We start from the raw sequence: 15,725 nt of genomic DNA, 5'->3' as shown, positions 1-15,725 counted from the left end.
TCGTGGCAGCCTGTTCCACTCATTGATCACCCTCACTGTCCTGCGAGGACATGAAGAAAAACACTTATCCCTGGCCTTTATATCACCTGTATCCTATAATTTTCTCCAGTTTTATCCTCTGCAGGCTGTCTCTGAATTTCAGTTGTCTCTGAGCTAGTTGTCGGAGAATAGCTGCTCTGATGTCTCCCATATACAGTCGCTGCCAAAAGTCTTGAAACTGACACAAATTTTGGTTTTCACAAAGATTGCTGCTTCCTTTTATAGGGACATTAACTTTAGATTATTATGAAGAGTGATCATGTGAAATACAAAAAATTGCAAAGTCATTCATTACCATGGAGACACGTACAGTCATCATTGCTTCGCACCAAAAGTGCTTTACAGGCAAGGACATTGCTACTTGTAAGATTGCCCATAAATCAACCATTATTCTTCATCAAGAACTTCAAAGGGAAAGGTTCAATTGCTGTGAAGAAGGTGTCAGGGCGCCCAGTAAAGGCCAGCAAGTACCAAGATCTTCTCCTAAAAAGGATTCAGATGAGACAGAAGTGGGTAAACCTTTTTCTGCCAAGGGCCATTGGGAAATTTACAACGTCATTCGCAGCCATACAAAAGTATCAACTTTAAAATCATCCTGCTATCGCCCTATAGAATTGTCTATTAGACGGATAGGGGGAAGATTGGGAAGGGAGTTGGGTGGAAATTGAACCCGGTATGGCTGGAATATATCAATATGCATACTATAAAGGAAGAATTGGAGGAGTATTGGCAGATTAATGAAGGGAGTGCAGATAGTCGGGTGGTGTGGGACGCTATGAAAGCGGTCCTAAGGGGTGTCTTGTTTCGAGAGATTTCCAGGTGTAGGTCGAAATCTAAGCTAGAAGATAGAGAAATAATAGAAACCTTGGAGAAGTTGGAACGGGATATAGTACTAGACCCGTCAGCAGAAAATCACAGTAGGTTAAGGGGTGCCCAGGAAGAGGTTAATAAGGTGTATTTGAGGAAAGCGGAGAGGAGGAGGCCCTTCCAAAAAACGCAATTTTATGATGAAGGTGAAAAAGTGGGGGATCTGTTGTCAGTGGTGGTGGCGGCGCAGAGGGAATCGTCTTATGTATATAAATTGAAGACTGATGAGGTCAGGGATGTGGGAGACACAGTATTTTGGGGGAATTAGGCGATTCTATAATCAGTTGTATTCTTCGGGATTGGGGGACTCATTGGGAGACAGAGGGTTTTCTTCAGGAAGCAGGGCTCCCGAGTATTAAAGACAGTGATAGGGGGAGACTGGAGATGCCCATAACAAAAGAGATTGAAATGGCTATTAGATCTATGGCTAATAATTGGGCCCCGGGGGCAGATGGTATCCCGAGTGAAATTTACAAACAATTAATTGAGATGGTAACACACCCAGATTGCAAAAGGTTTTTGAAGAGGCTCTTCAGGAGGGTGAATTACCGGCATCCATGAGGGAGGTGGTAGTGGTGGCCATTCCGAAAGAGGGAAGAGATCCGGGGTTGGCGGAATCTTATAGGCCCATCTCCTTGCTGACTGTAGATGTAAAGATTTTGGCTAACATTTTGGCTAGCCATTTGGCGAGTGTGGTTCAGGATCTTGTTCATCCTGACCAGTCTGGATTTATGCCAAATAAGTCTACGGCAATTAATTTGCGTAGACTTTTTCTGAATTTGCAGCTGCCGTCGGACAATAGGGGCAGTAGGGTTGTGGTATCATTGGACATGCGTAAAGCGTTTGATAGTGTTGAGTGGCAGTATCTTTGGAGGGTGTTGGAACGCTTTGGTTTTGGGCCGACCTTTGTTTAATGGATACAGTTGCTATATACTTCCCCAACCGCTAGGGTCAGAGTTAACGGGCAAATGTCTGAGTTTTGCGCTTCATAGGGGGACTAGGCAGGGGTGTCCACTGTCTCCGCTGCTTTTTGCTTTGGCAGTGGAGTCTTTAGCGCAGACAATTAGGAGGGCGGCTTCGGTTAAAGGGTTCAGATATGGCTTGGTAAAAGAAAAAGTATCCATGTATGCAGATGATGTGTTGCTGTTTTTTGGAGGATTCCGGAGAGTCTTTGTTGAGAGCAATGGATATCATTAAAACATTTGGGTCTATATCGGGATTAAAAATTAACTGGGAAAAATCCACTGTCGTGGCTGTAGATGATTGTGTTGTTGATTTGCCAGTATCGGGGGAGGGTAGTAGGCTGGCAGTGGTGCAAGAGTTTAAATACCTGGGCATTCAGGTGTCTCTCCCGATTTTGAGCTATGCAGATCTGAATCTGATTCCACTGCTGAGTAAAGTAGGGGCATGGTGTAAACTGTATCTTTCAGTAGTGGGAAGAATTAATTTGACTAAGATGATATTGATGCCCCAACTGTTGTAAGTCTTGCTCAATGCCCCTACCTGGTTCCCTAGGTGGTGGTTTCGTACTATTGACTCTATATTTAGGGATCTTGTGTGGGGGAAAAAGCAGCCGAGGATCAGACTTGAGATATTGCAGAGGCCCAAGGATGGAGGGGGACTGGCGCTTCCGAACCCTTGGATTTATTACTTAGCTGCTCAGGCCCAAAAGATGAGGGGGTGGAGGGATGTGTCTGGGGCTGGTTCAATACAAAGGGTCTTGGTCCAGGTGATGGAGAGGGTTCCCTTGGTTCACGGGTTGGAGGCAAGAAGTTTCAGGAAGATGGGTTTGGTGTATCCTACTTTGGCGCTGATACATAAAGTCTGGGAGGCAATTAAAAAGATTAGGGGTTTGGAGCACTTGAGAAATTTTTCCCCGATATGGCAAAATGAGATTCTACCGGAATTTGTTAAAATGGGAGAATTTAAAAATTGGATGAGACTGGGAATACAGTACATGGTTCAGGTGCAGGACGTGAAGGGACTGGTGCCCTTTGGAAAGTTGCAGGAGGATTATGGACTACTGGAGGTCTACAGATTTTCAATATGGGCAGTTTCGGCATGCTTATGTTACACAGAGCAAGACGATGAATATGGAGATTCACAAGGATATATTGATTGATTATGTCTGCGCACAGGGGGGAACAAAAGGGGTAGTGTTGGGCATTTATAAGGATCTAATGCATACTTTTATAAATAATTATCCTATTAGAGCACAGGGGAAATGGGAGGAGGAGTTGGGAAGGATAGAGGAAGATAAATGGGAAGTGATTATGGAATATATACCCCAATTATCACTGAGTGAACCGGGCAGACTCTCGCAGATATATGTACTCCATAGAGTATATAGGACTCCTGAACGGCTCTATAGAGCAGGTCTTAGACAGACTTCTGAGTGTCCTCGGTGCCGGGTGGAGGGGCTGGAATTCTCCATATGTTATGGCAGTGTCCAAGTCTGAACCCATATTGGACAGCGGTGCTTAATGCCATTGGGCGAGTGTATGGTTGTAGGATTGAGAGGAATCCTGTGGTGTGTATTCTGGGATATGTGGAGGAGGTCCAGGTACATAACAAATATAAGGTGGCAATAGCTAGATTACTATATATTACACGGAAACTAATCGTCAGATACTGGATAAATGAAGAATCTGCCGACTTGGAGGGAATTTTTCAGACAGTCTGACTCTATTGTGAATATGGAAAAAAACATTTATGTTAAGAGAAAAGGCATAAGATCATTTGAGACACTGTGGACACCTTGGGTGGAGAGAAAATGACCCTGAACTTAGGTTATATCATGCATTATTCGCTGCTCTTGTATGTAATGGGGGGAGGGGGAGGGGAAAGGAATTTCTGAAACTAATGACCATTGTTAATGTTGCTCTCATTGCGATTTTTGTTTTATTGCTTTGTACCTTGCATTTGGTTAAATAAAAATGTATCTGATTTAAAAAAAAAAAATCATCCTTCTATATTTGGTCAAACATTTAATTAACACACCCCTAACGTGATGATGCTGTTTCTCTTTGGGAGGCTGTGATGTTAGGTGGCATTGATGATGAGGATCCTCACAACTTCCAGGTTTCCGTCAATCTGTAGCGCAGTCAACTCTTTGTGATGATAAGTTTTGTTAAGAACTCGCAGCAGTAAGCTGTTACCAACACAGTTGCATATTTCACTGCATGTCTCTTTAAAGTCATCACTGCTCATGTAACGGTCATAGAACTCAAGCCCTGAGAGGTCTGCAGTATACGTCACATAGGAGACATTGAGACTCCTGTATATAAATCATATAGGAGACATTGAGACTGCTGCATGTGCATAACATCGGAAAAACACTGGGGATTGATAAATATGCATCACATAGGAGTCACTGCGACTGCTGTATACATTACATAAGAGTCACTGCGACTGCTGTATACATTACATAAGAGTCACTGCAACTGCTGCATTCATCATATAAAGTAGCAGGATAAGCGCGCAGATCACACAAACTCCACCCACAAAGAACCTCTTGGCACTGGAACTGAACATAGTCAGGACGTAATTCAGCAGTGCGTGCACCGCGGCATTCAGTAGTGAATGATGCGTGCACAGTCTAGGGAAGAATTTAAAGGCAGTGTGCCAGACAAACTGGACTGGCTGCCCAAGCACTGCAGCTCCCGGTATTCTGACCAAGGGCTGGAACAAATTGCATCATGAGCCGTAAATGGCCTGCAGTTCATAGTTTCCCCACCCCTGACCAAGGGGATCGGTTCAACAGCAGTGTAGAGCTTGCTTTGAAATAGCATCAGACAGGTGTTAGTGCAGTTGCACGCACAATGGGACAAACGCTTTCAGAGGCTTACAGTTTAAAGAAGGGCATCAAAGAAGCCACTTCTCTCCAAGTAAAATGTCAATGACGAACTGATATTCTGCTGGAAATACATGGATTTAACTTGGACATTTGGAAAATGATTATCTGGAGAAGAAAAGGTGAGCGCTACCATGAGTCCGATGTCTGCCAACAGTACAGCATCTTGTGAGCATTCATGTGTGGGGGCTTTTCATCCATGGAGGGGGATCACTCACAATTTGCCTAGGATCACTGACTTGAATAAAGAATGGGATCTAAACCTCCTTCAAGAACAACTACTGCCCACCCCCAGGAGCAATGTGATGATGAGCAATACTTTCCCAGAATGGTGGATACCACGTCACAAAACAAAAGTGATTACTAAGTGGCTCTGAACAAAACATTAAAATTTTGGATCCATGGCTGGAAACTCCCTAGATCTCAATTCAATTGAGAACATTTGGCCAATCCTCAGAAAAGTGGTAGGACAAAAAGCATCATCCGTTAGGATTTGGCCCACAAGCTGATATATCCAGGTTCCAGCAAAGGGCAGAAGTCTTGATATTTCCAGTGTTGGCCCTTATTTTTCGAGTCTTTACATAACCTTGATGTACAGTACTCAATAAATGTATAATTGGGCGATGTTCACACTATGCATTTTTTCAGTTTTTTTTAATGCCAATATTCAACTGCCTGGTCTTTGTCCGGCTCTGTTCAATCTCCTGCCTAGATAACTCACCACTTCCCCTCTCTGACCACAACATTCTCTCCTTCACGCTCACACTTCCTTGCCCACCCCAGCACACTCCTACCTACCACACATTCAGAAATCTACATGCTATTAACCCTCATACACTTTCAGACACCCTATACTCATCACTGTCCCCGATCTCCTCTTTATCCTGTCCTGATCTGGCTGTACATCACTACAGTGACACTCTTAGAAGCACCCTGGACCAAGGAGCTCCCTCACCTTCAGAAACTCCAAACACAGAGTAAAACAGCCCTGCTCATTCTTCTCGACCTTTCTGCAGCTTTCGACACTGTTGACCACCCTCTCCTACTCTCTAGGCTCCAGTTACTAAGCATTAAGGACACTGCTCTCTCCTGGTTCTCCTCCTACCTTTCTGAACGCTCCTTCAGTGTTCTGTTCTCTGGCTCCACTTCATCTCCTCTTCCTCCCACTGTCGGGGTACCCCAGGGCTCAGTCCTTGGCCCCCTTCTCTTCTCCCTCTACATGGCCCCAATTGGACAGACCATCAGCAGATTTGGCTTTCGGTAACATCTTTATGCTGATGATACACAACTATACACATCATCCCCTGATCTTACTCCCGCTGTACTACAGAACGCCAGTGACTGTCTGTCCGCAGTCTCCAACATCGTGTCCGCTCTCTATCTGAAACTCAACCTCTCCAAAACTGAACTTCTTCTGCTCCCGCCATCTAGTTGGAGCGCCCCCACTGCCGCAGGGCCGAGGGGTACCCGGTACCGGGCCTCTGGGTCTCTGCTCTGGGGTTGTCACGGTGGCTAGACCCGGTCCGTGACCCTGCTGAGGGGCGTCCAATGAAAGGTGTGGATGATGGAGAGTGATGATGGTGTGGTGCAGGTCGCGGTGAATAACGAGGACACCAGGTTGCAGTCTCTTTACCTCTTTACTGAAGGCTTCAGGATCCTCAGTCCGGAATACGGTTAACCGGGCTGCTTGAGTCCAGCCGGTCCGATGGCACCTCCAGAGTTCCCTTTGCAGGTGGAAATCTGTGCCTACCTTCTAGCGCTTGTGTGTTGTGGTCCTTCCCTGCTGTGCTTACGGGATAGTCCTCACAACTGTTGTGTCTGTTTCTGAAGTTCCCTCACAACTCGATTATGATGTTCTGCTTCATCCCCCAGATGATATGGCTAGGACGCACCCGTATGACGGGTAGGCTCGGAGGTCTTCCGGGACCCTAGAGTCGCCCCTCTCCAAATGTTGCCCCCTGTGTCTGCTTAGGTGATTTTGGGTGAGACAGCCCGCCTAGAACTGACTGTCCTGCCATAGGTTTGAAGTAAGGCCTGGAGCTCAATACCTCAGCGTTTCCGGCCACCGGCTGCGTGTCTCAGTAGGATGTTGCCTCGTCTTACAGCACGACTCCTACTGGTGATTCTCCTTGTTGCGTTGATCTCGTTTCTCACTCAGCACAATAAACCTCGCTTCTTGTCCTTTCTTGGGGCACCGCCGCAATGAAGTGCAGGCGCGGTCCCGTAATGTTCTTTCTGTTCGCTAGGCCTCTGTCAGGATCCCACCCCTGACAGGGACCCCCCTGAATCTTCCCCTGCAACACCCTCTGCCACAGGATGTTGCCTGGTTCCAACCCAGTCAGCTTCTATCTAACTTCCTATCCAACCCCCAGTTTTACCAGATTGTGAGGAGTGGCCTAATACATAGCACCCTTAGCTCCCCCTGGAGGCCCGACTGTGAAGTGTATTGGTGTCTGTGATACTTGGTCAGGTGAACTCCTTCAGTGCCATCAGACGTACCATAGCCCCCCTTAGCGGCGGAGCATCAGTACTGCAACGACCAGGACTCTGGGGCGCTGCATACTAACTTCCCTAAATCTGACATTTCCCTCTCCGTGGGTGGCACCATAATAACACCCCGGCAGCAGGCACGCTGTCTGGGTGTTATGTTTGACTCCGATCTCTCCTTCACATCCCACATACAATCTCTTGCCCGCTCTTGCCGCTTACACCTAAAGAACATCTCTTGAATCCGCCCTTTTCTCACCATGGAAACAAAAACCCTCACGGGTGCTCTGATCCACTCCTGCCTGGACTACTGCAATTCTTTATTAATTGGACTCCCCCTTACTCAACTTTCCCCTCTTCAGTCTATCCTTAATGCAGCAGTCAGGGTCGTCCATCTAGCTAATCGGTATTCAGACGTGTCCGCTCTTCGCCAGTCGTTACACTGGCTGCCCATTCATTATAGAATCCAATTCAAAGTACTTGTTCTCACCCACAAAGCTCTCCACAGTGCGGCACCCCCTTACATCTCCTCCCTCATTTCTGTCTATCGGCCTAGCCGACCGCTGCGCTCTGCAAACAGCTTTTGACTAATCTCTGCACTAATCCGTACCTCCCACTACTGACTCCAAGACTTCTCCCGTGCTGCGCCAATCCTCTGGAATGCTCTACCCCAAGACATTAGGACCATCCACAATTTGCATAGTTTTAGGCGCTCGCTCAAAACACATTTGTTCAGAGCGGCCTATCACTTTCACTAATCAAAGTCATTTTATGTTTGTGTGCATATGTAGCCCATTCATTACTTCCATCTATCCCCCATCCCCTGAAGATGGCTGGACCATCATTGTAAATACATCACTGTAAATACAGACCTGTACTTTGTATCTCCCCCACCTCATTGTAGATTGTAAGCTCTCACGAGCAGGGTCGTCTTATTGAGCTTTAATTATTGTATTGTTAACGTTGTTACCTGTTGTGTTTGAAACTGTTAAACTGTAAAGCGCTGCGGAATATGTTGGCGCTATATAAATAAAGATTATTATTATTATTATTATTATTATTATTATTATTAATAACTGCGTTCTACAGTACCAGCAAAGTCAGATTTCAGAAATCTTATGCACACAGCTTGGTTTTTTTTGTCTTCAGTATTTTGCAACTTTGCTTGGTTTTTGCAGAACAGAGCATGTCACTTCTGTCAGCGTTTTTCACCCATTGAAAATAATGCTGAAAAAACACTGAAAAAAATGCAGGTATAGGTTTTTGCTGCATTTTTGTGCCAAAACCCGATGAAGTAGAATATGATTTTTTCTTTGCACTATACTTTATCAGCATTCGCAAGAGTCAAATGTAGCATGGCAAAAACGCAACAAAGATCTAGCAAAACCTACTTTTTGGGTCAAGTGTCTTGCTGCCAGGAAAGAAGGTTTTCCTGCAGAAAAAAGCTGAAAAACCACCTAGTGTGAACATAGCCTTTTATTTCAAAACTTGATGCATGGACCTCAAGCCTGTAAGAGGGGCCACACCAGGGAATTTTTTTACCACTCTGCTACAAGTGAAGAAGCCCTTCTTAGCACGCCAAGCAACCATCAAAGACGGTTATAGCAATGAAATTAGTGTCCGGCAGAACATCAAGCAGAGATTGAAGCTATAGAGAGTAACTATATGCTAGCACAAGCAGTGGCCATCATGAGGAGCGTGGAGGCAAAGAGGAACCAGACCCAGACCTATTAGAAAGTAAAGTGGATTGGGCTCTAAGGGTACCGTCACACAGTGCCATTTTCATCGCTACGACGGCACGATTCGTGACGTTGCAGCGTCGTATAAGTATCGCTCCAGCGTCGTATACTGCGGTCACACGTTGCAATACACGGCGCTGGAGCGATAATTTCATGACGTATTTGCGATGTAGAAGCCATTGGTTACTGTGCGCACATCGTATACAACCTGTGTCACACGATGCAATCATGCCGCCACAGCGGGACACTAGACGACGAAAGAAAGTTTCAAACGATCTGCTACGACGTACGATTCTCAGCGGGGATCCGGATCGCAGTAGCGTGTCAAACACAGCGATATCGTAAATGCATCGCTGGAACATCACGAATCGTGCCGTTGTAGCGATCAAAATTGCACTGTGTGACGGTACCCTAAGGCAGTTGCCAAAAAAACAAAGCATCTGACCTTGATGTTATCTCTGCAGAGCTGCTCAATCCAGTCCTAGGAGCCGCACTGACAGCACTATGTCAGAATATCTGGAAGATCTGTACAAGGCAGAAGGACTGGAAAAAATCAGCTTTTATCCCACTGCTGAAGAAAAGCGATGTCAGGGATTGTGCCAACTATAGAACAATTGCCCCGATTCCCCATCCCTGCAATTTGCTTCTAAGGGTCAATCAGAAGCGCTTGAGGAACATCCTTGATAGAGAACTTCCTGATGCCCAGGCTGAATTCTGTAAGGATAAAGGGACATGATTACATTGCAAACCTGAGATGGATCATATAAAAGAAGAGGGAACTCCAGAAGAAGCTCTACCTGTACCTCACTGATTATACCAAGGCTTTTCACTGTGTTGAGCATGATAAGCTTTGGAAAGCACTGAGTGAGGTAGGAGCACCGGCGCACTTGTTTAGGTTAATCATGTCACTCTACGAAGATGAAGCAGCCACAGCGCGAACCAGGAATAGAAATACAGAATGGTTCAAGATCAAAAAGCGCACAAGACAAGGATGCGTACTCTCCCTTTTTTTAACTTCTATGTGGAAGTAATTATAAGGAACCTGGACTTTGCTGATGGCTTTTCTGCATATTTTAACCCCAACACTCGAATCATCTATCTGATATATGCAGATGATATATCGTATATACTCGAGTATAAGCCGAGACCCCTAATTTTGACACAAAAAAATGGGAAAACTTATTGACTCGAGTATAAACCTAGGGTGGAAAAAATAGATACCAATAAAAGTAAAATTGAGACATCAGTGGGTTAAGTGTTTTTGAATATCCATACTGAATCAGGAGCCCCATATAATGACCATACAGTTCATGATGGGTCCCAAAAAATGCTTCATACAAAATACGCCCCATATAATGCTCCATACAGTTCATGAGCCCCATAAGATGCTCCATATTAAAATATATTCCCCATATAATGCTGCATAAAAGGCTAATGATGGCCCCATAAGATGCCCCATATCCCCATATAATACTGCACAAAGGTTGATGGCCCCATAAGATGCTCCATAGCATATTATGCCCCATATGCTGCTGCGATACAAAAAAAATGACATACTCACCTCTCGTCGCTCAGGCCCCCGGCACTTGCGATATTCAGCTGTCCCCATTCCACCGCCGGGTTCCGCTGTGTCTTCCAGCTCTCTGCAGTGACTGTTCAGGCAGAGGGCGCTAAGCTCATCATCGCGCCCTCTAACCTGAACGTCAGAGCCAGAGGATGCGGAAGACGGAGCCCGGTGGTGGAACGGGGACAGGTGAATATCGCAATGCTCACCCTCCGCCGTCATACTCACCCTCCTGGCGCAGTCATCGCTTCTCTGTTGCGATGGTCTCTGGCACCAGCAGCTTGTTCCTGTGTTCACTGGTCACATGGTACCGCTCATTAAAGTAATAAATACAGTTATATGAAAAAGTTTGGGCACCCCTATTAATCTTAAGCTTAATGTTTTATAAAAATAGTTTTTTTTTGCAACAGCTATTTCAGTTTCATATATCTAATAACTGTTGGACACAGTAATGTTTCTGCCTTGAAATGAGGTTTATTGTACTAACAGAAAATGTGTAATCTGCATTCAAACAAAATTTGACAGGTGCATAAGTATGGGCACCCTTATCATTTTCTTGTTTTAAATACGCCTACCTACTTTTTACTGACTTACTAAAGCACTTTTTTTGGTTTTGTAACCTCATTGAGCTTTGAACTTCATAGCCAGGTGTATGCAATCATGAGAAAAGCTACTTAAAGTGGCCACTTGCAAGTTGTTCTCCTGTTTGAATCTCCTCTGAAGAGTGGCATCATGGGCTCCTCAAAACAACTGTCAAATGATCTGAAAACAAAGATTATTCAACATAGTTGTTCAGGGGAAGGATACAAAAAGCTGTCTCAGAGATTTAACCTGTCAATTTCCACTGTGAGGAACATAGTAAGGAAATGGAAGAACACAGGTACAGTTCTTGTTAAGGCCAGAAGTGGCAGGCCAAGAAAAACATCAGAAAGGCAGAGAAGAAGAATGGTGAGATCAGTCAAGGACAATCCTCAGACCACCTCCAGAGAGCTGCAGCATCAACTTGCTGCAGATGGTGTCACTGTGCATCGGTCAACTATACAACGCACTTTGCACAAGGAGAAGCTGTATGGGAGAGTGATGCGAAAGAAGCCGTTTCTGCAAGCACGCCACAAACAGAGTGGGCTGAGCTATGCAAAAGCACATTTGGAGAAGCCAATTTCTTTTTGGAAGAAGGTCCTGTGGACTGATGAAACCAAGATTGAGTTGCTTGGTCATACAAAAAGGCGTCATGCATGGCGGCAAAAAAACACAGCATTCCAAGAAAAACACTTGCTACCCACAGTAAAATTTGGTGGAGGTTCCATCATGCTTTGGGGCTGTGTGGCCAATGCCGGCACCGGGAATCTTGTTAAAGTTGAGGGACGCATGGATTCCTCTCAGTATCAGCAGATTCTTGACAATAATGTTCATGAATCAGTGACAAAGTTGAAGTTACGCAGGGGATGGATCTTTCAGCAAGACAATGATGCAAAACACCGCTCCAAATCTACTCAGGCATTCATGCAGAGGAACAATTACACTGTTCTGGAATGGCCATCCCAGTCCCCAGACCTGAATATCATTGAACATCTGTGGGATCATTTGAAGAGGGCTGTCCATGCTCGGCGACCATCAAACTTAACTGAACTGGAATTGTTTTGTAAAGAGGAATGGTCAAAAATACCTTCATCCAGGATCCAGGAACTCATTAAAAGCTACAGGAAGCGACTAGAGGCTGTTATTTTTGCAAAAGGAGGATCTACTAAATATTAATGTCACTTTTCTGGTGAGGTGCCCATACTTATGCACCTGTCAAATTTAGTTTGAATGCAGATTGTACATTTTCTGTTAGTACAATAAACCTCATTTCAAGGCAGAAACATTACTGTGTCCAAAAGTTATTAGATATATGAAACTGAAATAGCTGTTGCAAAAAAAACTATTTTTATAAAACATTAAGCTTAAGATTAATAGGGGTGCCCAAACTTTTTCATATAACTGTAAATCCTATTGAACATTTGTGGAAGGAGCCGAGATCTGGTGTTTGGAGAAGACGGCTTCATACCTGAGATACCAGGAGCAGTCTGTTCACGAGAAGCAGTCAAAATCCCTGTAGACGTTGGCAGAAATCGTTTACTGTGATTGCCTCAAAAGCTTGTGTAACAAAATATTAAGTCAAAGGAATCATCATTTTTGTCCAGGCCATTTTCATTAGGTTTTTGTTGTTGTTTTTTACATTTTAGACTGAGCCACAATTTAAAAGCAAAAAAGCAAAGTCTGATTCTCATTAGTTGATGTTCAGTAAATTAAACTTGAAAATTACTATTGTCAGTTTCATGTTATTTCAGTGACCATTGTGGGATTTTCTTACTTTAGCAGAAGGCACCAATAATGTTGTCCATGTCTGTATTATACATTCATGATTCTTTCTGATTTGCTGTTATATCTTAGGGGTGGGGAATCCTCACTTTTCTCCTTGGTCTGTGGGTGCCCTTCCATATTTTATTTGTAGGGGATCCTGACTGTATATCGTCTCCCCTCATCTCTCCCCCATTACATTAGATTATTATATGTCACCAATGATAATGGCGTCTTCAGGTTTCTCTTCCTAATTCCATCTTCTCTGCTTATTTCAGGAATAAACCCCGGATACAGGACGACTGGCAGTGAGTATTCTGCACATGTGGCTCTGATGGGAGGTTTTGGCAGATTTGCTGTAAGGTCACGGCCAGCATTAAGGAAACACATGGATGTCTTGTGTCCCCAGAGGGAGCGCTGATCTTACAGAGCGACTCTCCATTCTGGATCATAGAGGACAGAGACCCAAGTGGACGACCCCGTCTGTTCCATACACCATAATTACACCCGAGTGGTGCAGGATCAAAAACACATGGCTGCTTTATTTCAAACACAGCACCGGCCCCGTCCACAGGTTGTATGTGATGGATCGGAGCTCAGCCCCATTTACTACAATGGAGCTGCAATACCAGACACGACCTGTGGACAGGGGCGGCGCTGAGTTGGGAGGAAAGCAGACGAATCTTACTAATCCTGTACATCCCCCTTTTAGGTTTACAGTAAAAAGAGTCTGCCCCCCAAAACTCACATTACACCTTTTATACATTCATATGGGGGACTTCGCCTCCTTAAAATACTTGTAGATTAGATTTTACTTCTTCCATTTTATGTAAAAACAGTTTTAGTTATGTAAATGGGGGGTCCTCCGTGTACCCATGGAATGGCCAAGGGCTCAGTGCACCATTCCGCCCCTGTAATTACAATCCTCCACCATCTCCACTCATATTGGTTAATATCTCTCGCTTAGGAGCGCTGCCTGACCTGAAGTCCCAGCTCTGCACACACTGACAGTGCAGGGGCCAAGAGCTCACACAGTGTCAGTGTGTCCGGGTGCATTCTGATCGCTGTCCTGTCTGCAGCGGCTGCTCACAGGATCACACGGTAGTGGACGGACAAAGCTGACAGGAGAGGAGAGCGCTCTCACACTGTACCTGCCCACACTCACTCCGCTCCTGCAGTGTCAGTGTGCACACCTCATCTACCTCTCCTGTCAGCATCGGCCTCCTGCTACTGTGTGATCCTGTGTGCAGCGAGCGGCTGCTACATACAGTAGAGGGATCAGAATGCAGTTACACACTGACACTGTGCCTTCGACCCCTGCAGTGTCAGTGCGTGCAGGCCTGAGGATTGTAATAGAGAGGGTGGTACGGTGCCCTGAGCTCTCGGCCACAGCAATGGGGCACTGAGGACCCTTCATTTAAATATCTAATAAAACTGTTTTATATAAAATGAAAGAAGTAAAATCTATAGCACAGGTCTTATTTTAAAGGGGGTAAATCCCCTATATGAATGTATCACTGGGTCAATTAGAATTTTGTGGATGACAGACACTCTTTAAAGGGAAACAAAATTAGCAAGTAGTGGACAGCACATCAGACACGTAGAAGCAAGTCCTAATTCCACTGGACCCCATGGAAAGTGTACATACCAAAAAAGCAATGAAGGACAGCATCCAATCCAGGCGAAATGTACAAAAACGATTCCTTTATTTGCCAAATGCAAAAGACAAGGGTCTTTTTCAAGCATCTCTTTAAAGGGAAACTGTCACCAAATGTTTGCTATGCCATCAGAGAGCAGCGCAATGTAGGGGCAGAGACCCTGACTCCCACTTAATGGGCTGCTTGTTGACATTTTGATAAAATTAGTGTTTCATTCGTTGTAGATCTAGCAGTTCTCTGAATGCTGAGCCCTTTATAACTCCGCCCACACCACTGATTGACAACTTTCTGCCTATGCACAGGGTACACAAAAATTGGCCAATCAATACAGAGCTCTTTACTTGTCTTATAGTGATATACTCCTGCTGATAAAAGAGTGATTTTATAAAAACGACAGCAAGCAGCGCAGTAAGTGACACAGCGCGGGAATCAGGGTCTCTGTCTTATGCTGCTATCAAATTAGGTGGCAAAACCTGGTGGCAGATTTCTATTAAAGTGGATGAGGAGATAAAGTGCTGGGATTACACTCGCTCAGGCACAGAAGATGCAGCGCGAGCTTTTTGTGGATGGCACGGACACACACATCTTCTGTCCCAGCGCCATCACAATGTCTTACATGTACGTCCTCCTGCAGCAAGTTACACCCAAGAGGACAGACACGGGCGTCATTTTGTGTGTTAATTATTCTCTGAAAAGAAATACCAGACGTATTTTCTGAAGATTATTGAAAACTGCTGCACATGAGTGAATAAAAAAAAAAAAACAGTAAAGAGAAGGTTTCCCAGTGTTTCTCCACCTACTTCTCATATTTCATCTGTGACATCTTATAAAACTCTGGGATTTTCCTCTAAATCATTTCCTATTTTCACAGCTTCGGACACATCCTCCGACCCCAATAATACGGCCAACGCCTAATGGTGAGTGGTGATGTCTTCTGTAAATGCTGCCGCCGTGCAATGAAGGGAGAAATAGGAGAAACTTACCGGGGTAAAGAGGAAAGTGGGGAAGAGGGAAGGGATTGTAAAGGGATTGTAAGGAAGAAAGGTGAGTTTTGTCTTTTTTTTCCCATATACCGTATACACAGCTCAAAAAAATAAAGGGAACACTTAAATAACAGAATATAACTCCAAGTAAATCAAACTTCTGTGAAATCAAACTGTCCACTTAGGAAGCAACAC

At 44.8% G+C, this 15,725-nt stretch overlaps 1 protein-coding gene across 1 annotated transcript in view; it reads left to right on the top strand.

Annotated features, from left to right (window-relative positions):
• The window catches only part of LOC143804137 (class I histocompatibility antigen, F10 alpha chain-like), a 94,604-nt gene that overhangs the window by 54,479 nt on the left and 24,400 nt on the right, over positions 1–15,725 (top strand). The window contains exons 6-7 of the mRNA XM_077281923.1: positions 13,168–13,197; positions 15,419–15,464. Coding sequence (XP_077138038.1) covers positions 13,168–13,197; positions 15,419–15,462 — 74 coding nt within the window. The 3' untranslated portion in view covers positions 15,463–15,464. The remainder of the gene's footprint in view (positions 1–13,167; positions 13,198–15,418; positions 15,465–15,725) is intronic.

This window comes from Ranitomeya variabilis, chromosome 1, assembly GCF_051348905.1.
Source record: "Ranitomeya variabilis isolate aRanVar5 chromosome 1, aRanVar5.hap1, whole genome shotgun sequence".
NCBI classification, from domain to species: Eukaryota; Metazoa; Chordata; class Amphibia; order Anura; family Dendrobatidae; genus Ranitomeya; species Ranitomeya variabilis.
The sequence above is the reverse complement of the archived record's forward strand: the minus strand, read 5'-3'. Positions and strand labels throughout refer to the sequence as shown.